We start from the raw sequence: 22,957 nt of genomic DNA on the forward strand, positions 1-22,957 counted from the left end.
TCTAGGGTTGAATTTTTCAAACTTTGTCCTCTGCCTATATATGTAGACTTTGCGTCCCGTATAACCTGGCTGAGCAAATAAAACAATTCTTTGTGAAAGTACAATTCCAAAACCCCAGCATTTATGCAGATTTTTTAAAAACAACCCAGAAAGTCAACGTTTGAAAAGGTTTCATTGTTGTCATTACGCTGGCAATGTTTTGCAAAGGTTTCGAACAAAATTAGTTGCTCATGTGGCACATCAGGCCCTCTAGTACATCCCTCCCCTCCTCCTCAGCACCCTGAGCCAGTGCAACCACCGGTTCTGCTGCAGCTGCTGGTACTGATGTGTCCCATTCATTCTGGTACTCCTCTCCGTGGCTTTCACAAAGGTTTTGACGAGCACAACAAGTCAGCACCATTTGTTTAATCGGGCAGATATCATTGTCATTCCTCTTCATAAGGCACTGCCACCTACCCTTCAGTCTGCCAAAGACATTTTCAACCATATGTATTGTTTATACAAGACAGCAGTGGAAAAGGACATGTTTAGATCCTTTACTGCAGTAGAACACTAGGATTACACAAAATTCTCCAGTATCCTGGTCCTGCATTGAAAATGCTTCATCACCAGTTACTTAAATAGAAATTTAACTTATTCACCCACTAGAGGAGAAATTTGGGTGTTACAGCAGCACAACTACATATAACTACAGATCAGTAGAGAAACTTATGGAGGAAAAACACAGATGAATGTGTATAAAGTAACTGTAGGACAATATACGCAGTATGAAAGTGACTGCACACAAAATGCTCAAACAATGGTTTATAACCAAACATAATGGTGTTTTTTTAGAGAGTATTTACATTATATATTAATCTGCTGGCTATTTTCTTTGTTATTGTATTGATCGTTTGGTTTGTAAAAAAAAAGAAACCAGAGAATAGTGAGATATGCCCGCTCAATAACCCACTCACTAGCAAGAAGATGGTTAATGTTACAATAGTACAACACACAATGGATTATGCTCATTTTAACAAACCAATATTACTTTTATACTGGTCGGCTGCCTGTTTTATATCAAGTTAACAAGGAACTTTAGCTTATAAAAGTGCATGACAGTACACTAAACCCTTGTAATGAGGGATAACAATAACATTAGCCAATGTTAGCTTACCCTCTTGCGCCATTGTCTTGCCAACAGGAGATTGTCTGAGCTCTGTAGTAGCATTTCCCAAACTTTCCTGTAGTATTTCTTGTTGCTGCCTGCATCCTTTTCTCAAACAAAGCTTGTCCCTGTTTTGTGATGAACAGCCACATAAGGAGCAGAAAGACTACAAACTGTTCGATGTTGTCCATTGTGCCTTCTCCTGAATCCTGTCGCGTTATATGATGTCATGTAATTAAGTGGTTGACGCGGCTACGTCCTGCCGGTAAAAACCTAAATGTAAGGGTACTGTTTGCAGTGGAAACGTTTGGGTCTAGGTACCGTATCTGAAGGGATACTTTTCTGGTTCCAGGTACCTTATCCATACCATACTGTACTGCTCGGTGGAAATGGGGCTTAAGTGACTTGACACTAGGGTTGGGAATCTCTCTGTGATAGACGATTCGATACATATCTAGATACAGGGGTTACGATACGATTCAAAAACGATATATTTTTAATACAGAACGATACGATACAGTTTGATACAGTGTAGGAACGATACGATTCGATATGATTCAATTCGATACGGTTCTATGGTTAACATTTGTGGATGTAGACATTAATCATACATTATAAAATAAAGAAGCCAATTCTATAGTGACATTATAAGTGACATTCTTACAGTATTTTCAGATTTGTAAAAGACCACATCCCCAAGCATTGTTGCTGTATGGCACTGGCAAAAATAAAATAAAAAGACAAACAACAACAAAATCACATGTCAAATGTATTTAGTTTTAGACATGGACCAAAAAAAGACTTGCTGAATGAACATCATTTTGTTGGATGGGATCAATATAAAAATGAGAGGAAGTTTTAAACTTCAAGTGAAGTGACCTTTAAGTAAAATTTAAGTGTTTTAAACCTACTTGTTGTGTTGTTTTTATGGTATTGTCTGTGTTTTTGTATATATCTTATATGGACTTGAGTCTGGAATAAAATTTATCATAACGCTGTACAATATAAACATAAAGCAGAATAAAATAATAACATGCAATGTCGGGGCAGAATCTGACATCTCCTGTTAATAGTTGATGTCATGGACTGTAATGAGTAGCAGCTTATCACTGACAGCATGTCAGACTATTTCTCTGTGTTTGCTACACTCTGTGTTTGTCATTTATAAAAAGATAAATCACTTTTCTATAATACATCAATGATATTTATTATTATTTATTATTATTTATTAACTTATTGACTTATTCATACTTCGAAAACAGCATCGATAAGTGATTTACATAGGGGGGATCAAAATATAATACATAAATAAAATAAAAATCAACCAGCCACCCTCCTCCTCTGACAAGTAAAGAACAGTCCCTAAAGTGCGCTGAGGTTTGTGGAAATGTGAACTGCTCGTTTCTCCTCTGACACGTCACATACCTGTGTGCTGCCAGGGCTCGCCTGATATTTCTGGGCAGTCATGACACCGACGAAGACTTCCTGGACCTGGAGCAGGGCTTGTCGGTCGCCGTCAAGCCGTTATCATGCGCCGCCGTATTTGACAGGAATGCGTATTTCTGTCTGTGTCTGTGACCCCGCGTTCAACACACAACCGGCAGGATTCACCTTTAGTTTCTGCTGTGGCTTAGCTGCTCCCTGGTTTATCCAACCAGCATTAGCTTCTGTTCCTCAGCTCCACCGGTCAAGCTGGCGCTGATGTTTACATCCATTAGCGTTGTCAGTAATGCCTGCTACGGAGCAGGCATTACTGCTACGCCAGCTCTCGCGTTGTTTTCGAGATGCAAACTGTTAAAGCCAGTCAACCGATTGCTAGTCTCGCGATACCCGAATCCATGATTCTACAATCGATTCATCTAAGGATTCATGGCTGATTCGTATCGATTGAGGAGGCTGCTACCAACGTAGCCGTATCTCTCGCTTGTCAAACCGGATATCCGGTCGTATCGGTTAATCGTTCCCAACCCTACCTGACACAGTACGTCAGTAAATTCAGTCTGATGCTCTACACTGAGATGAGAGCCCTGTTGGTCGAAACAACAGAGCATTACATTTCTACATAAATTAATGAATGGTTTAGTTAATCACACATTCACTCCGCTCCATCCCGCCAGACAGAGTGACGAGAGTGTGCTCTGCCACTTGGTGAGTGCTCTGAATATTTGAACGGTACATTGTGACATTGCTTCAAATTTATGAACACTTCAGTTTGTGCCAGAGTGCGACAGCACTCAGAATGAGCACTAGCTAATGTCTGGGGAGAATTGTTTTGCCTCCAGCTAAGCCAGCCCACCAAAAACTGGCATACTGTTTACTAACAATAAAAGGGTCTATTCGTGTGACCCAGATTTAAAAATGGCAGCCCACAAAATCACACATTGCTCAACTGACAAAGTACAGACATTTCACTGTTTGGTTGCCAGTAAAAGGACCCTGGATGGAGCACCGTGTGCTGTGTCATTTTTTTTTTCTCAGTGGCTAAGACTCCAGCCTTCGCTCATAGGGTACTCATAGGGTGCAGTGGAAAACTAAACTGAGGAAAGCACATGGTCAAGTAGAGTTGAGTTGAACTGAACCATGCAGTGGGAATGAGGCATTTGTTTCTGTATGTTTATTAACCATGGCTGTTCCATCGGTGTGTGAATGTGTTAAAAACTGAGTAGCACTTGAGTGGTCAGATGACTAGAAAAGCCCTATACAAGTGCGTGTCCATTATTACACTCAGTTTCAATGGATTGACACACAGTTTGATCAATAATGTTTAGTATTACTGACATCAGTAGATGCCCAGGAAAAAAAACAGTAATTCAATCAGCATTTTTTCTTTCTTATTTCTTTCTCAGTCTTTTATTCATTGCATCATTGCTTATTCACTGCATAAAACATGTTGACATGAAGTAATGCCAAATTGTCTCCTCCATGTGTATTTCTAGGCAGTCGGATGGATGAAGTGTCGGATGTGGAGTCAGAGCCTGACCTCCCCCTGAAGAGGAAGCAGCGCAGGAGTCGGACCACATTCACTGCGGAGCAGCTTGAGGAGCTAGAGAAGGCTTTCGAAAGAACCCACTATCCTGATATCTACACCAGGGAGGAGCTGGCCCAGAGGACAAAACTCACTGAGGCCAGGGTGCAGGTAATACACTTAAAACTATCCATCCCTAACCATGATAGCGTGTGTTGCTCAAAACAAAACGTTTAACTCTAAAATTCCATAGCTGAGTCTATTTCCAGAAACAGTATCCTCATCAGTCTCTGTCCTGTCCAACCCAGTCTCACTCCGAAGTTGTCGAAATCCATTGCTTGGTCAGTGACTTTTGGCGTCAGACACTGACAAAAAAAAGCTGTTCTTTCACATTGACAGGCACCGGGTTGCTTCAGGGGGGAAACCAAGCGAAGAACATTGAAATCCAGGGTGGTAGTCCAACTAGGGCAGGCGGGAGGTGTGGTGGATTAGTCCAACAACCACCAACTTTCACCCAGGACACCCCATGTGACTGTAAATCCAAACCCTGCTCTTTTTTTCCTAAACCCAACCACATGTGTGTGTTGGCTCAACATAACCACGTGCATTTGTTGTTGAAGGACAAAAATGTCAATTTGTTGTGTTGTACCAACATGGTGTGTTTATTTTGAAAGAGGCTGTATGCAAACTGTACATTTCCTGTGAAAACAGAGGTGTATTTTGAAAAACAGACAATGCATGTGACAGGTTGAAGTTGACATGGCATCCCAGAAAGTCAACAACCAGCACAGGGTACCATGCATGTCGTATCTAAACTTGGAAGGTCCATGACCAAACGTTGATATGTGATGAGGTCAGAGTAAGAGTGAGTGTTGTCCTGTCAGATTTTTTTGTCTTACACAGTTGGGGCCACAGATCCATTTGGAGAATATTTTGAGCTATTGTACTGCATGCTGAGCAAGGTGCTGACAGTAAACAGCCACATGGTTTACTCTTCATTTTTATTTTCAAGTGTTCAGATATTAGAAGATGCACTGATCTTCATTTTGACTTTCCCTTTTGCTCTGTCTGAAAACACTCCTTTCAAGCTGTGTTGTTAACCTTTATGATGAGATTGATTTGTATTTGTATTCTACAAGATGTCACATTATGGTGATATCAAATTCCATATTTAACCACAGAGTTCAACTATTATTTACACGTATATGAACTGTAATGCTTGAGAGTCTGCCAGCTGTTCACATCTCAGCTAAGGAACCTGTCTTTGGTCTTTGTTAGGTTTTGGCAGCTTTACAGTGTTCCAGTAGTGCTGGAGAAAATACTGTTGAGCTCCAACAACAGCTGTTAGGTGTTCAGCAGTGGGGTGGGGTCTGCATTCCTCATGCATGTCTCACTCTCTAAAATCTTGGCTGGAATCTTTATTTCCCACCACTTTCAAGCCCACCATTCATTGCAATATGCCCAGCAGATCACAGAAGGGTCCAGGCTGTCTCACGGTGGCTTTTATCTACAACAGAAACGTGGATCAGTCAACATCCAGGAAAACTGAGTGTACAAAAACAGCATGGCACAGAAACCTGTCCACTCTCACTTTGCTGTCACTTAGCTCTTATACCTTCAGACCTCAGAATGCTCTCTGTACCTCTGCCTCTTAAATTCAGTGAGAGGATTCAGCCAGAGTTTCAACAAATACCAGCTGACAGAACAATCTCAGTGATGTCTATTTTCTCAGTTGTTTTGGAGCTTTTGACTGCATCATATGGTCAACCTCCATGTTGACTTGTCAACTGTCAAGTGTCAGAATGAACTGTCATTGCTTAGAAGTTTAAACATTTATGGTTCCATGGCAGCTGAGCAAAGTCAATCTGCTGATGAGGACCAATTTGGTGGAAATCTTCAGAGGAAACTAGCTTGTGGACCTTGAGCTGCGACCAGTGTTGTCAACTGCTGTTTTCAAAGTCAAATAATGAACAGTCAACATGTTCAATTTGCATATTTTTGATGTACTGGTACTACATAGAATTAATATACAGATGGTTGATAAAAGGAAAGAAAAAGTAAAGAGTAGTTAAGTAAGATGAACTGATTTCCAAAAGGCATTAAGTTAAAGATGAAACATTTCTTCAAAATTTTAAGCAAGATTTTTTATCCTTTACAATTTCAAAATAACAAAAAAGGAGAGGACCTGAAGCAAAAGTCTGGGCACTCTGCATGGTCAGTACATAGTAGCACCATGTTTGGCAAGTATCACAGCTTCTAAACAATTTTTGTATTTAGCAAGAGTCTTTCAGTTCTTGTTTCGCGGCTTTTCACCCATTCTTCCTGCAAAACGCTTCTAGCTTTGTGAGATTCTTGGGCCGTCTTGTATGCACTGCTCTTTTGAGGTCTATCCACATGATGTTTAATGGTGTTTAGGTCGGGAGGCTGTGAGGGCCATGCCAAAACCTTCAGCTTGTGCCTTTTGAGATAATCCATTGTGGATTTTGATTCGAGTTTGGGATAATTGTCCTCTTGTAGAAGCCATCCTCTCTTCATCTTCAGCTTTGTGAAATGGTGAAAGGATTTGCTGGAATTTAACTGAAACAATTCTTCTCTCTACCTGTGAAATGTTCCCTGTACCACTGGCTGCAACACAAGCCCAAAGCATGATCGATCCACATTTGTGTTTAACAGCTGGACAGGTGTTCTTTTCATGAAATTTTGAATGCTTTTTTTCTCCAAACATACCTTTGCTCATTGGCTCCAAAAAATTGTATTTTACTTCATCAGTCCACATGACTTGTTTCCAAAAAGCATCAGGCTTTTTTAGATGTTTCTTTGCAAACTTCTGATGCTGAATTTTATTGTGAGGACACAGGAAAGGTTTTCTTATGATGACTCTTCCATGAAGGTCATAGGTGTCACTGCACAGTACAACAGTGCACCACCACTCCAGAGTTTGCTAAATCTTTCTGCAGGTCTTTTGCAGTCAAATGCGAGTTTTGATTTGCTTTTCTAACAATCCTACGAGCAGCTCTCTCAGAAGGTTTTCTTGGTTCTCCAAACCTCAACTTGGCCTCCACAGTTCCTGTTAACTGCCATTTCTTAATTACATTACAAACTGAGGAAATAGCTACCCGAAAACAAATTGCTATCATCTTATAGTCTTATCCTGCTTTGTGGGCATCAGTTATTTGAGTTTTCAGAGTGCTAGGCAGCTGTTTAGAGGAGCCCATTGCTGGCGATTGATGGGACAAGATCTCATGAGTCAGAATATTTATAAAGCTTTGAAATTTGCATCGCCTGGCCTTTCCTAACAATGATTGTGGACAAGCCATAGCCCTAACAAGCTGATCAAGGTCTGAGACCCTGGTTAACGTTGTCTGAGAGCTTTAATGTCTTGGGGTGTCCAGAATTTTGCATGGTGCTCCTTTCCTTTTATTCACTCAAAAATTGTACAAAAGACGGAGACTCTTGAGCATGAGTAGGGAGTAGATGTGAGCTCCTGCAGAAATCTATCAAATTTATACATTTTGGACCTCGTAACTGTTCCAACTTCGTTGGAAATGCACACTAAGTGACTTTAATACCCTGTGAATAGATAAATGCCTCCCAAACCAGCCAAAGAGCAGAGAGAGAGAGAGCCAGAACACGACGCAACTCGGACTCCTCAGCTAGCGTTAGCTCAGAAGCAGATGCTAATGCTAACAACATGGAAGTGCTAGCGAATGCAGTTACAGCTGTGCAAGCCTCTATATACTCGTTTCGTAAGGAGACCTGGGCATCTGTTGCTTCTCTACATGTGATTCTGAGTGTGTATGGCCAACGAATTACTGATGTGGAGGATGGACTGAATGAGTTTGACAAGAGACTGAGCAGCGTGGAAGCTTCGCAAACTTTGCTGGCAAAGGAGAACAGTGCTCTGAGGGAGAAGGTGGCGTACCTGGAAAACTACACCAGGCGGCACATATTCGCATGGTGGGGATACCAGAAAATGTGGAGGGCCCGCGACCAACAGATTTCATTGCTAAGCTACTCATTGAAGTGCTTGGGGAAGATTATTTTGAGAAGCCACCATCGGTGGATAGAGCCCACAGAAGTTTGGCCCCAAAACCAGTAGATGGCGACAACAGACCGCGGCCATTCATTGTCACGCTCCATCACTTTCAAACCAAAGAATTGATCCTACGCCTCGCCAGACAGAATGGCCTGCTCTCCTACAACGGATCAAGATTCCACATCTTTCCTGACTACAGCCCGAATGTCAACAAACGACGCGCGGCCTTCTCCAAGTCCAAAAAGAAGCTCTACGCCGCGAAGATCGAGTTCGGCCTCTACTACCCAGCCACACTGCAGTTCATGCACAATGGGAAACGCATGAAGTTAACTGACCCTGCGGAAGCGCTGACCTACGTGAATAACAATATTACTGTTGCTGACGGACGCCCCGCTTTACACGCTACAGACAGTGGTGATTGAGGTAATGAGCGGGTCAATGATGCCAATAGACACTTAGAAGGGATGGTGATATCATTAGAGATATGGTTATTCAGTCATATTTTGTGACAGTGTTTTTTTATTTTATTTTATTATTTAATTAGTATTATTTATGTTGCTGTGAACGTTTTGTGTGTGAATGTGTGTGTCCACATCACATGCAACGCTACATATGTACAACCTCCTAAGATTTTTTATGATCACCACCGGTCTCATTACATTGACTTTCTACAGCCTATGGGTGTCATGGTCTCAATAATGTAAAATGATGTCACAGGTTATTTACTAGGGTTGGGAACGATTAACCGATACGACTGGATATCCGGTTTGACAAGCGAGAGACACGGCTACGTTGGTAGCAACCCTCTCAATCGATACGAATCAGCCATGAATCCTTAGATGAGTCGATTGTAGAGTCATGGATTCGGGTATCGCAAGACTAGCAATCGGTTGACTGAATTAAACAGTTTGCATCTCGAAAACAACGCGAGAGCCGACGTAGCAGTAATGCACAGACACAAACACAGAGAAACAGTCTGACATGCTGTCAGTGATAAGCTGCTAGTCATCACAGTCCATGACTTCAACTAATAACAGGAGATGTCAGATTCTGACCCTACATTGCATGTTATTATTTTATTCTGCTTTATTCTGTTTATATTGTACAGCGTTATGATAAACTTTATTCCAGACTCAAGTCCATATAAGATACATACAAAAACACAGACAATGTGTGATTTTGTTGTTGTTTGTCTTTTTATTTTATTTTTTGCCAGTGTCATACAGCAACAATGCTTGGGGATGTGATCTTTTACAAATTTGAAAATACTGTAAGAATGTCATGTTTATAGAATTGGCTTCTTTATTTTATAATGTATGATTAATGTCTACATCAACAAATGTTAACCATAGAATCGTATCGAATCGTATCCAATCGTATTGTTCCTACTCTGTATCAATTCGTATCGAATCGTTCTGTATTAAAAATATATCGTTTTTGAATCGTATCGTAACCCGTGCATCTAGATACGTATCGAATCGTCTATCACAGAGAGACTCCCAAACCTATTATTTACCATACTGTTGGAGAGGTTCATCAGTGGTTGAAAAAGGTATTCATCACTGCAGGTAGCATGCAAATGCAGGTTTGCAGTAGTTTGACATTTTCTGGGGGGGACAGCCTTTTAAAGGCGTGTTTATGTGTTATATGTAGTAGTTTTGATGTGGTATTTGTTTTATATACAGTTTGTGCACCTCTTTGTCTTTGTTACCATCTAAATGGGGTAGACACAGGTATTTTTGAATTGAGTAGTTCTGATGACACAGGATAAATCACACCTAGTCCCAGGTAGAGATGACATGAAAATTATAAGCTGGAATGTGAAGGGTCTGAATCAGGCAATCAAGAGAAAAAGGGTTCTCTCTCACTTACAACATCTTGGGGTTGGAATAGCTTTCCTACAGGAAACCCACCTTCAAAATCAAGCCCAGTCCAAAATCCATAAAGACTGGGTAGGGCAAATATTATATTCACAGTTTAACTGTAAAGGTAGATGAGTAGCTATACTTATTCATAAAAAAATCCCTTTCATTGTATCAGACACTGTCTTGGACCCAAATGGCAGATATGCAATGGTTGTGGGACAGCTGTTCCAACTCCGCTTAGTATTGGTCAATAATTATGGCCCGAACTTTGATGACAATCATTTTTTTAAAAAGATGCCAAGCTCCATCCCGAATCTGGATAGTCATCACTTGATAATGTCTGGGGATTACAACCTGGTGATGGATTCTATCTGGGATCACTCCTCTCAGTCTGCACCAAGACCATCTAAATCTGTGCAAACAATCCAGTCGTTCATAGATATACATAAACTTATAGACCCATGGAGATTTAAACATCCCACCAACAGGGAGTATTCATTTTACTCTAATGTAATGTGTTTTTTTGGTTGACCCCTATTTGCTGAGTGTTATTACAGATTGTAAATATGACCCAATTATTATTTATGATCATGCCCCTGTGAGTATTAAGGTAACTCTTCAGACTCAGAGGACAAAATGGACATGGCAGCTTGACACACTCCTGCTGGCTGATTCAGACTTTGTGAAGTTCATTACAGAAACTAAGTCCTTTACATATTTGGGTGTAAAAGTTACCAAATCCTATTAGAGTCTATTTAAAAGTAACCTTACTCCTCTGTTAGAACAGTGCAAACAAGATATTAAAAGATGGTCTATTTTGCCACTACCTCTGATCAGGAGAGCAAATTCTGTAAAGATGAATATTGTACCAAAGTTTATGTTTTTGTTTCAGGCGATACCTGTTTTCATACCAAAATCTTTTTTCAAGGCATTTAACCAAGTGGTTTCTTATTTTATATGAAATAATAAATCAGCTCGCATAAGAAAATAATTTACGGAAAGACCAAAATGTGTAGGTGGGCTTTCACTTCCAAATTTGCGCACGTATTATTGGGCTTCGGATTTTAATGCCATCTCTCTGTGGTTAAAAGACTGGAATGATAGGATCCCTGCATGGCTCCAGATTGAAAAGGTTACAAGTAGCCCACACTCATTCCCTGCCTTACTCTGCGCACCCCTACCATCGCTAGTTAATAATATTAAGGATAATATAATTGTAACTCAATCACTACGCATCGTAAAGCAGTTCAAAAGATGTCTGGGTATTCAGAGTATTTCTGTTCACTCACCAATAATACATAATCATCTTTTTCAACCATCTTTAGTGGACAATGGCTTCAAAATTTGGTATGACAAGGGCTTTCGTAGTATTGAAGACCTGTATGTCAATGATACTTTTGCAAGCTTTGAACAATTATCCAGAAAATTCGGTCTGACCAATAATCATTTTTCTCTATTAAGGGTGAACAGTGGGAATGTGATTTGGGGGTCCCGCTGTCCGATGAGGAATGGGATATGGTTCTTACTAGGGTCCACTCTTCTTCCATATGTTCCAGACATGTTTTAATACAGTTTAGCCCTGTGGGCCCTAGGCCTTTTTGGGGTATTTTTACTGCCTTTACTTTTAAGCTCATATCACAGTCATTATAAAGGCTACATACACATGCTATATCTTGGGGTTTTTTCAGGACAATCTGGGCTAACCAGATTTGCCATCATTACATGTCCTCCTGTGTGCCCGTATTTTATATTAATTTTATATCAATGAAAAAAACAAATCTGTATGACTAAATTCTTACATTTTTACATGTATCTCAGCATAGCAAGTTGGAAAATGACATATTCTGCCATATATGAAGAGGGGGGAGTCTCTGGAATCTGGCAATATAAGAACCATGATGGTGGGACATTCTGTCACTTCACAGCTGTCCAAAACATGTGGTTTGTGCCAGGTGGACATGATTGCCAGTATTTTTTCATTATTGCAAGAAATTCCATTGAGTCATTCACAAGTCAAAAATGTGTTTTATTTGAAAGAAACATGCAATATTTACATCTATGATGTCCTCCAAGATAATATTTGTTTTTCAGTTTCAGTTATATATTGGGGGGACATTTGGGGCATTGGGGGAGCACGTGTCCCCCTCAATGTATATGGCGACTACGGCCCTGTCACACATGCATAATTAGTCCTCAGTTGTCTGGGTGCGCAAAGGTGAAGTGGCTGGTCTTGTCATACAAAGTTTGATGGAGTGTCAACTGGACAATATGGAGATATTTGCATCTTGAAAGCTGGACTACAAATGTGGATAGACAGGGAGAAACACACGCAAGCCTAAGATGTGGTAAGATACGATATTCCTCACTATATGAAGTGACTGATAACAAGATCTGTATAGTGGATTGTAAAGAAATTCGTCAGGTTTTTATTTTGTAGACACTTGATCTGTATTTATAGCGTGATGGGTTGACAGCACAATGATGTGTGTGGTATCATTGGAAAGCTCTGCTCCTGTGCTTTCATGTCATATGCTTGGCATTTCTGTGCAAGCCTGCATTCGCGAGTAATCCATCCAAGAGTAATGTGTGTGCAGAGCTGTATAAAAGCTCTGTTATACATCATTTTAGTGTAACTTTATCATTTATATCATTGTTTTTTGCTGTGAAAACACTGTACTACTGACAAGTGCTTGGTCTTCTTGGAAAGCTACGATTCTACTGTTTCACGTGATATGCGTGGCTTCTCGAATGACGAATGGTTGCGGAGAAAATCAATAGAGAAGAACAGGTGTGAATTTGGACACACTATGCGTCGTTCGGGCCCATAGGGTTAAAGTGTTGCATCGGTTACACTTCTCGAAAGCTAAACTAGCAAGAATATTTCCGAATGTAGATCATCATGTGACAGATGTAAACAGACCCCGGCTACCTCCTATCATATGTTCTGGTCTTGTCTGAAACTTGCCCCTTTCTGGTCATCCTTTTTTGAATTTATCTCTAATGCTTATGCTTATAACATTTCACCTTCTCCCTTGGTTGCTATTTTCGGTTGGTTTTCTGAACTGACGGGATCTGTTCCCCCCGCTCATTGACAGAGGGTCATTGCCTTTTCCTCCTTGTTAGTTAGATGTTTGATTTTATTTAAATGGAAGGCTGTTGCTCCTCCATCACACCTCCACTGGATTAGGGACATTATGCAGAACGTAAAGCTGGAAAAGATCAGATGTACCCTCAACGGTTCCATCAACAGAGTCCACAAAACCTGGGACCCTCTAATAACTTATGTGAACAATTTACCTGGTCTGGAACTGAAACTCTGAACTTTTATACCTGCCCTTGGACTGTCCTGTATTAAGGAATATTAGCGCTTGTTTATTATTATTTTTTTTTTGTCTGTTATTGGGATTGTTTTTTCTATGGCTATTTGTAACAGAGAATATGATTGTTTTGTAGGATATTCAGAAAATTACAAATAAAGTGCTTTAAAAAATGTACAAAACAAAAATAACACACTAATCTTACACTAATATTAAAAAGCATGTTTCATCTCTAATTTCACACCTTTTGGGACAACACAGACAACTCCGAAGTTGTCGAAACCTGGCGCTCGGGCAGTAAGTTGCAGTGTCAGAAACACCTTTTTTTTTCTTAATTGCAAAACAATACAAAATACTAACAAGACAAGAAAGACAGTGAATACCAAAGTGGATACAGATCAGACAAGAAAGGTGATTACAAAATTCAATTCAATTCAATTCAATTTTATTTATAAAGCCCAATATCACAAATCACAATTTGCCTCACAGGGCTTTACAGCATACGACATCCCTCTGTCCTTAAGACCCTCACAGCGGATAAGGAAAAACTCCCCAAAAAACCCCTTTAACGGGGAAAAAAAAAACGGTAGAAACCTCAGGAAGAGCAACTGAGGAGGGATCCCTCTTACAGGACGGACAGACTAAGTCAGCCTAACTAAGGGCTGGTACAGGACAAGCCTGAGCCAGCCCTAACTATAAGCTTTATCAAAGAGGAAACTCTTAAGTGTAGTCTTAAATGTGGAGATGGTGTCTGCTTCCCGGACTGTAACAGGAAGATGATTCCACAGGAGAGGAGCCTGATAGCTAAAGGCTCTGGCTCCTGATCTACTTTTGGTGACTTTAGGCACCACGAGTAACCCTGCGTTCTCAGAGCGCAGTGTTCTGGTGGGATAATATGGCACTATGAGCTCTCTAAGATATGACGGAGCTTGACCATTTAGAGCTTTATAAGTTAACAGTAGGATTTTAAATTCAATTCTGGATTTTACAGGGAGCCAGTGCAGAGAAGCTAAAACAGGAGAGATATGATCGCGTTTCTTAGTTCCTGTTAGTACACGTGCTGCTGCATTCTGAATTAGCTGGAGAGTTTTTAAGGACTTACTAGAGCTACCTGATAATAGAGAGTTACAGTAATGCAGCCTTGAGGTAACAAAAGCGTGGACCAATTTTTCTGCATCTTTTCGGGTCAGGATAGGCCTAATTTTCGCAATATTACGCAGATGAAAAAATGCAGTCCGTGAGGTTAAGTGAATACAGGCCAGAAAATTAATTGATGTGGGTGGATAAGGGGACGATATTATGTTGGCAGTAGTGTGTGTGTGTGTGTGTGTGTGTGTCTGTGTCTCTGTGTGTCTGTGTGGCATCCTTTAATGTTAGCATGATACGCTGCAGATTGCCAAATATTTTTTTTTTCACTTCAAGTAATTTCTACACACTAACAAACTGTCCTTTTTTCCAGCAGTTTTTGACAAGTTTAAGGGCTGATTTACGAGCTCACATGTACTGATCATTTTTTGAAAAGCTCAACATCTCTCTATTTATGCTCTCAAAAACTTTGACACCACAAACAACAATTCTAAGACAACTACGTTCTGTACTCAAGTTCACTGTAAACTCTGACTTATCCATCTCACCATTAGGAAACAGAGAAAAACTTGAAGTGGGTGATTAAAACTAAACTTTCATGTCAGAAAAAAGTGATCTGAGTTCAGACTGTTTACTTACAGCACAGCTTCACTCACAGGTAACTGAGCTAACTCCTACAGTACCTGCCTGTCAGATGGGATCAAACCAAAAACCTTCTCCAGTCCAGACTGAGTGGAGCCCTGCTGGGATCAGCTGTGAAGTCTGGTGGCCAGTGGCTGCTTGCTTGCTGCCATTAAGCGGCTAACAAGTGGAGCTAACTGTTAACAGTCACAGCTGCAACTAATGAAGCAAGAATTGGTGTGATATGGGCATGTTTTCTTGTCCCAACTCAAGATTCTGGCAGCAGAGTTTTGGATGAGCTTGAGGCGGAAGAGGGATTTTTTTACTGATGCCAGAGAGCAAGGAATTGTAATAATCTAATTGCCTAGTTATGAATGCATGAATAAGAATTTCCAGTTGATTGTTATAAAGGAATGATTTCATCCTGGAAATATTTCTGAGATGGTGGAAGCTGGATTGAACTACTGAATATATACATCAAAAATGACACTGAGATTTCTGCAATGTGGAGTTATTGATTGGGACAGAGAATCAAGACTGTTCAATATCTCTGTCTTATCAGCATTAAGCTGTAGGAAATTTTGTGACATCAAGGCAATTTAGCAGGTTTACAGTATTTTGGTAATTATTTGTTGGATTACAACTTAAACAGATCTGAGTATCATCTGTACAAATTCAAGTTATATTATGCGTATAAGATGGCTAAGAGGGTGAATGTAAATTAAAAAAGAAGACTGGACCTAGCACTGGCCCCTGGGGCACCCCACAGAGTTGCATCAGACCTAGTGTTGGCAACACCCACACAAAAATGTCTGTCTGTTAAGTATGACCTGAGCCATTGTAGAGCCATGCCATTGGTACCTACCCAGGTTTGGAGACGGTGATGGAAAAGGATGACAAGGTCAGTAAGTGTCAAAAGCTACGCTTAAATCTAGGAGAACCATATTGGATTTATGGCCTGCATCAGTTGATTGTAACCAGCCATTAAAAACCTTAAGTAGTGTACTTTCAGTGCTATTTTTTTTCTAAAACCAGACTGAAATTTCTCAAAGATATTATTGTCATTTTTCAGCAAAATTTCAAGCTACCAATGAGATTTCCTTGAGAAGCTTTCTTCTGAGAGACGAATGAATCTATACACATAAATCTACTTGTAGGTCCTTTCACAACAACACAGACACAGGTCAGTTCTCTCAAACGGGCATTTATTGGGGCATTTCTGTCTCTCTGAAGCATCTCTTTGTTGTCACACCGTAATGCCGTAAAAAATAGAATACGAATACATGTAACAGAGAATGCAACAATACAGTGTACAGTGACAGAAAAGAAAACAAAATGGCGGTCAGTGGGATCATGCGAAACATTCACTTTGGCCTCAGACAATTACAACACAAAAAGTCAAGTCTAGCCAGTCTTTTTCAACGCTGCGCTATACATGGTCCCACAGCGAATTCTGCCGTAGCGGCACACCTAACAGTGAACTTAAGTTCTGCCACGGAAATACAGATAAGTGAATAATGAACTACTGCCTTAGTTACAACATTGCAATCATGTAGATTTTACCCTTTATACATCAACTCATTCAAATAATATTTACATTTTAACCTGAATGAACTAAATTATTTATCCATGTAATTATGAAATCATTAAATAAGTTATGCATTGTGCATTTTTAAACTAAACATTTTAAACAACACTTACACTACCTATTGAGACCTATAAGTGGGCGCATGCAGTGGGGAGGCAGTGAGTGCTCCTGCCCGTTTGCCCCTCAAAGTCCAAAGTCAGACCATCAGTCTATTTACATCACATGATGACCTTGCAGCAGTAGCCTGGTTCCAGACCATAGACCCCACCCACTCAACTGAGTAGGCTTGCTGAGTCTGACACTCAGGCTACTGCAGCAGGTGAAGGGCCATTTATGACATGTCCTTCGGGGTGACAAGAAACACCGCAGACACACACTCAGTTGCAACATTTGTGTAATTGATTATTTTTATAGTATTGGCATCATCTTCAAATTGTGCATCGGTTATGCAGCATTAGTATAACAGTGATCCTGACTGCTGGATCTTAATGCAGTAAAGTGAGCCACCCGGTGAAGCAGCCACTGCTCGGATTTTGATCCTTGTCCATTACAATACAGGTGCTTGGAGTGTCCAAAAAGCACAAAGAAAGATCTGTATTACAGCAATAATTTCTCACATTTTATATACCAAGTAAAATGATAATATTGCATATTAGGGATGTAACAATTCACAAAGGTCACAGATCGGTTTGATATGATACAGTGATGTCACAGTTCAGTACTTCAAAGAAGTGGAATTGCCAGAGAAATTACTGTCTGGCTGAAATGGGCTTGTTAAAGTCTGGGTAAAGCAAAATCAGTGATTTCTTTCTAAACACATTATACATGTTAGAAAATATGTGTGATATACATGTGAAAAGACTAAAAAGTGTGTAGTACTGGATTGTGGAATTAGACCGTTAAAACTGTTTTTCACCATTTTTTTGTCCAGGATTTTTTGGGTGGCCTAAAGGTCTGTTTGGTGACGCAGTGGAGCCATCTTTAACATAAACCCCCTCCTTACTATATAAATACTACATTACTAACATTAGAGCACATAGTCTCAGGGTGCTTTCATACCCAACCTGTTTGATTTGGTTAAAACAAACTCAGGTCCATTTGCATGGTTAGTACGGTTGTTTGGACTAGTGTGAAAGCTGTCAGTGGAACCCTGGTGCAGACCAAACAAACCGAGATCGCTCAAAAAGGTGGGTCTTCGTCTGCTTCCAAGTAGACTCTGGTGCAGTTCATTTGTGGCATGAAAGAACACAAACCAACCACTGGATTTTATGATAGCAGATACATGACATTAGCAACACCTAAACCAATAATAAATCCATCCACTGGTTGTGAAATCTGCCTGCAATCTCATAAGCGATCCTAATAAAAGCAATGTATATCCCATAACCTATTTATGCTAATGTATACATGTAAACATGGCAACACACGTCAGTGTGGGTATTTTCCCTGATTTAAAAGCTATTAAAATTGCCATTAATGTATCCAACTCCGTGTACTTTGTTCATTAAGGCCACTGAAAAGTGGATGACACAGATCCCACAGAATTAATCCCCAAATCACTCCTGTACAAGACGCCTTCTTTTCATCCTCTGTTTCTCTATGTTAGTCATTTTTCATAATGTGATTGATTTGCAGTCTGATAATAGCCTCCTAATAATGCTTACAATCAGTTATTTTTCTATGAGCTCTTTGTGAAACCAAAGAACATAAATATGAACACTTTAGAAGCATTAAAGTGATGCTGTAGAAACTCACATAGGATTTCCACATGTGGGTCCTAATGATACAGGATGACATACACAAAAACTGTCCAATCAACAAGTTACCTGTCAGTTGGTAGAACTTCATGTTTACGCCTTTTGGTTCATTTGCAAAACATCAGTGTGAACTGCAACGGAACCAAAATGCAACAATACAATAATTTTTTTCCCCTCTGGTGTGACCAAATGAACCACACTACAGATGTGAAAGCACCCTCAGTGTTGTTTCTTTCACCCTCAGTGTGTCAGCAGTGAGTTTGCTACATCCCACGAGCTCTTTGAGCTCTTTCAGTAAGAAGTATACATGCTGCCATGTTGTCCTGAGACAATCCAACTAAATCCTCTGAACAATCCTCTGTAATATCTTTACCAGACCTCATAACAGGGGTAACAACAATATATTTCATCTTCCTGGGACGGTATCTCACATCATTGACGCTGGATTTTTAACTGTTGTCTCAGTCGAAACACCAACACTGACTCTGGCCTTCAGATCCTGACAGCTGCTTCATTCCATAGAAGCACGTCCGTTGTTGAAGCCCTGGATGCTAATTGGAGACACTGGCTCAAGTCAAGCCACAAGCCACTATCTGCACACAGAAGCTTGAGCACCGCAGTGGGTCCACTTGTTGGACCCGTGTCTGTAAGTTTTTGCTGCGTCCCATTTCCTCTGTGGTTCACCTATTAACACCATATCAATGTTGTGGGCTCTGGATTAGAGCCCCTGCATGTAAGTGACTTACAGACTTCCCTGTTAGCAATTGCTACTGTTGTCAACTGGCTAACGTTACTACTACTTGACACATTGTTAGCCCTGTACTGGCCTCCTCTTTTGTTTCCATCACACCTATAATATGGCTCCATCACCTCTCCATCCGGCTGTGTCAGTTGCGCTGGCTGAAAAGATACTGGAGCTGGAAGAAAGAATCTCCACTCTCTACAAGATCCAGGGAGCCTAGAAACTATAACAAACACCATTGTCTTCAGACCAGCACAAACCGACACAATCAGTGGCCTGGAGCCTGATGCCACTGCTCCCACTACTGCTGCTGTGTCCACCCCTCCTCCAGAATCTGCTGTCACTGCTCACTGTCCTGCCGGGGAATCAGCCTCTCTTCCAGAGCCTATCACTGCTCACTGTCCTGCCATTGTTGCACCTCCTCCACTCTCTGTCTCTGATGACTCCTGGACACGGCTCGGGCTAGGCCTAAGGTTCTGGTCAGCTTCGCTCCATCTCACCATGAGCCCTGGCCTTGGATCGGTCCCCGCAGCAGGAGAGGGAGGAGTTCCTCTCTTGCACCTCCTTGATTCAGTCTTCATCTGGAGAATAGATATGACATCCTCAGCCTGCATGATTTCCCACCCTTGGCTGTACCAGAGCTCTCCCGTATCGAGTCTCGCAGCTCCATACCATGCTTTACACCAGTCTGAGCTCACCAAAATCCACTTTTATCAGTTGTTAGACTTTCTTAACAGCTGTGGAACGTCTGCCTTCATTAGCGGTCCAATCCCAACTGCTGGCCGTGGATCTGGACGATTCAGCAGACTTCTCAACCTCCACACTTGACTACAGTCTGCTTGTAGGGCACGCAGTGTAGTCTTCATTGCCATTTTTTGACTTGTTTTGGAACATACACACACACATACACACACACACACACACACACCTCAGCATCTCCCTCTTCCTCTGTGGTGCAACTTCGAAGGACTGTTACTATTGAGAGCTCCTCCTGCTGGCCCCCTTGTCATTAACCCCCTCAGCTGCTGGTCCCCCCCATCAAAACTATTGAAACTATGGTACCAGTCAGACCATACTGCTTACATGGCAGTTTCAAGGCTGTAAATATAAACAGCCTCATTTATTTAAAACACAGTGTTACTGTTTCTGCACCTGACAAGTCTACCTGTCATTCTCCTTCCCGCCCTGCCAAACTGGCTGTATTCAACTCCAGGTCACTCAACAACAAGACCCACGTGTTAAATGATTTTATTTCTTCTTGTAACTTAGATATCTTTTTTATTACTGAAACTTGGTTAAAACCAGGTGAGTGTAGCCACCTAGTAGGGTTGTCACGATACTAAAATTTCAAACTCGATATTGATACCCAGGAAAATATTCAATACTCGATACCATTTTCGATACAGCAGCAAAAAAGTAAGAGGCATGTCATTTTTTAAATAAAGATCAGGACAGTAACATCAATGATAATTAAATAAATAAATCACAACCAGAAACAAGATCTGTCCATAAAAATGTATTTATCTACAGCCCTGTTTATTTTCTGTGTTTCTGGTGAATTGGCACCATATTTCCATTGCTGATCAAATAGAGTTGGTAGTTTAGGCTCAGGAGGCTCCTGTTTCTATCTCACTATGTGATCAGAGTACCAGGGGTTACGGGAGAAACCAAACATTTTTTCAGCTTCAATCTGTGACTTTACAGTTAACATAACTTTTCAGACACACATAATTGTGTTTCCTGTTAAACTAACATTGTCTATTAATGTTACAGACGGGCAGGACTGATAAAGTTTTCTGCTTAGCTCCCACATTAACGTTACAAGTTCTATTTTAGTTTGATGCTGGCGACACCAGCTGCTCAGCTGCTAGTGAGAGGAGGGGCTCTACCTGCCGTCTGCAGCCTGCTGTGTTCAGCCTCACTGGCCATATTACAACAACAGAAATGTGTGAATGCATGCACAGCGACGACAACAAGCCGGGTTGCAGCGAGGGCTCTGTGCCTGCCAGACGCTGCCTGCACAGCACGTGTCCGTCGGACCCGTTGCACGCACCCGACAGGCGCTGAGGTGGCGTGCACTGTTAGTATTGATACTTTTGTAAATTAGTATTGTATCCGAATACAGCATTTGAGTATCGATACTTTTCAGAGTATCGATACTTTTGACAACCCTACCACCTAGTAACTTTGTCCCCCTAATTATGACAATTTCAACTGTCCCAGGCCTTCTGGTCATGGGGATGGGCTGGCAGTGGTTTTTAGAAATGATTTTAAGTGCTCTCACATTAAGGTTGGTGTATTCAAGAGTTTTGAGGTCCTTGCTTTTAACATTGCCCCTTCTAAACTGGTCTGCTGCATTGTTTTATACCGCCCTCCCAAACCAGATAACAATTTTCTCTCAGAATTCTCAGACTTCATGTCTTCTATTATAATCAGTCATGACCGTGTTATTTTGGTTGGTGATTTTAACATTCACGTGGATGATCCCACAGATAACTTTGCACTGGCTTTTTTAAATATTACTGATTCTTTTGATTTAATTCAGCATGTTACTGCACCCACACGCAACCGTGGCCATACCCTGGACCTTGTCTTTACATTGGATATAGCTCCTAGTGCCATATCAATGAAAGATTTGACCTCTGATCACAGTTATATTATTTTTGAGACAGTCCTTCAGGCAGATTCTTTACCTAACAAACGTACCTTCCCCTCTTGTGTATTCAATGAATATTCAGTGGTAAAATTCTCAAAAATCTTTACAGAACAGTCCCTGGCTCTCTGTGAAAATTTCCTGTCCTTCTTTATCAAGAAGATTGACAATATTAGAAAAGCCATTGCATCCTCTACAGTTACCCCGCCTCTTGACATACAGTACAGGCCAAAAGTTTGGACACACCTTTTCATTCAATGAGTTTTCTTTATTTTCATGACTATTTACATTGTAGATTCTCACTGAAGGCATCAAAACTATGAATGAACACATGTGGAGTTATGTACTTAACAAAAAAAGGTGAAATAACTGAAAACATGTTTTATATTCTAGTTTCTTCAAAATAGCCACCCTTTGCTCTGATTACTGCTTTGCACACTCTTGGCATTCTCTCCATGAGCTTCAAGAGGTAGTCACCTGAAATGGTTTCCACTTCACAGGTGTGCCTTATCAGGGTTAATTAGTGGAATTTCTTGCTTTATCAATGGGGTTGGGACCATCAGTTGTGTTGTGCAGAAGTCAGGTTAATACACAGCCGACAGCCCTATTGGACAACTGTTAAAATTCATATTATGGCAAGAACCAATCAGCTAACTAAAGAAAAACGAGTGGCCATCATTACTTTAAGAAATGAAGGTCAGTCAGTCCGGAAAATTGCAAAAACTTTAAATGTGTCCCCAAGTGGAGTCCCAAAAACCATCAAGTGCTACAACGAAACTGGTACACATGAGGACCGACCCAGGAAAGGAAGACCAAGAGTCACCTCTGCTTCTGAGGATAAGTTCATCCGAGTCACCAGCCTCAGAAATCGCAAGTTAACAGCAGCTCACATCAGAGACCAGATGAATGCCACACAGAGTTCTAACAGCAGACCCATCTCTAGAACAACTGTTAAGAGGAGACTGCGCGAATCAGGCCTTCATGGTCAAATAGCTGCTAGGAACCCACTGCTAAGGAGAGGCAACAAGCAGAAGAGATTTGTTTGGGCCAAGAAACACAAGGAATGGACATTAGACCAGTGGAAATCTGTGCTTTGGTCTGATGAGTCCAAATTTGAGATCTTTGGTTCCAACCGCCGTGTCTTTGTGACGCAGAAAAGGTGAACGGATGGATTCCACAT

At 40.9% G+C, this 22,957-nt stretch overlaps 1 protein-coding gene across 2 annotated transcripts in view; it reads left to right on the forward strand.

The window, feature by feature from the left end:
• LOC125892000 (paired box protein Pax-7-like) overlaps positions 1–22,957 on the forward strand; it is a 267,516-nt gene that overhangs the window by 64,485 nt on the left and 180,074 nt on the right. For both annotated transcript variants that reach the window (XM_049581694.1, XM_049581695.1), the window contains exon 5: positions 4,084–4,283. In XM_049581694.1, the coding sequence (XP_049437651.1) occupies positions 4,084–4,283 (200 nt within the window). The remainder of the gene's footprint in view (positions 1–4,083; positions 4,284–22,957) is intronic.

The sequence above is a fragment of the Epinephelus fuscoguttatus genome, linkage group LG7 (genome assembly GCF_011397635.1).
Source record: "Epinephelus fuscoguttatus linkage group LG7, E.fuscoguttatus.final_Chr_v1".
Classification (NCBI taxonomy): Eukaryota; Metazoa; Chordata; class Actinopteri; order Perciformes; family Serranidae; genus Epinephelus; species Epinephelus fuscoguttatus.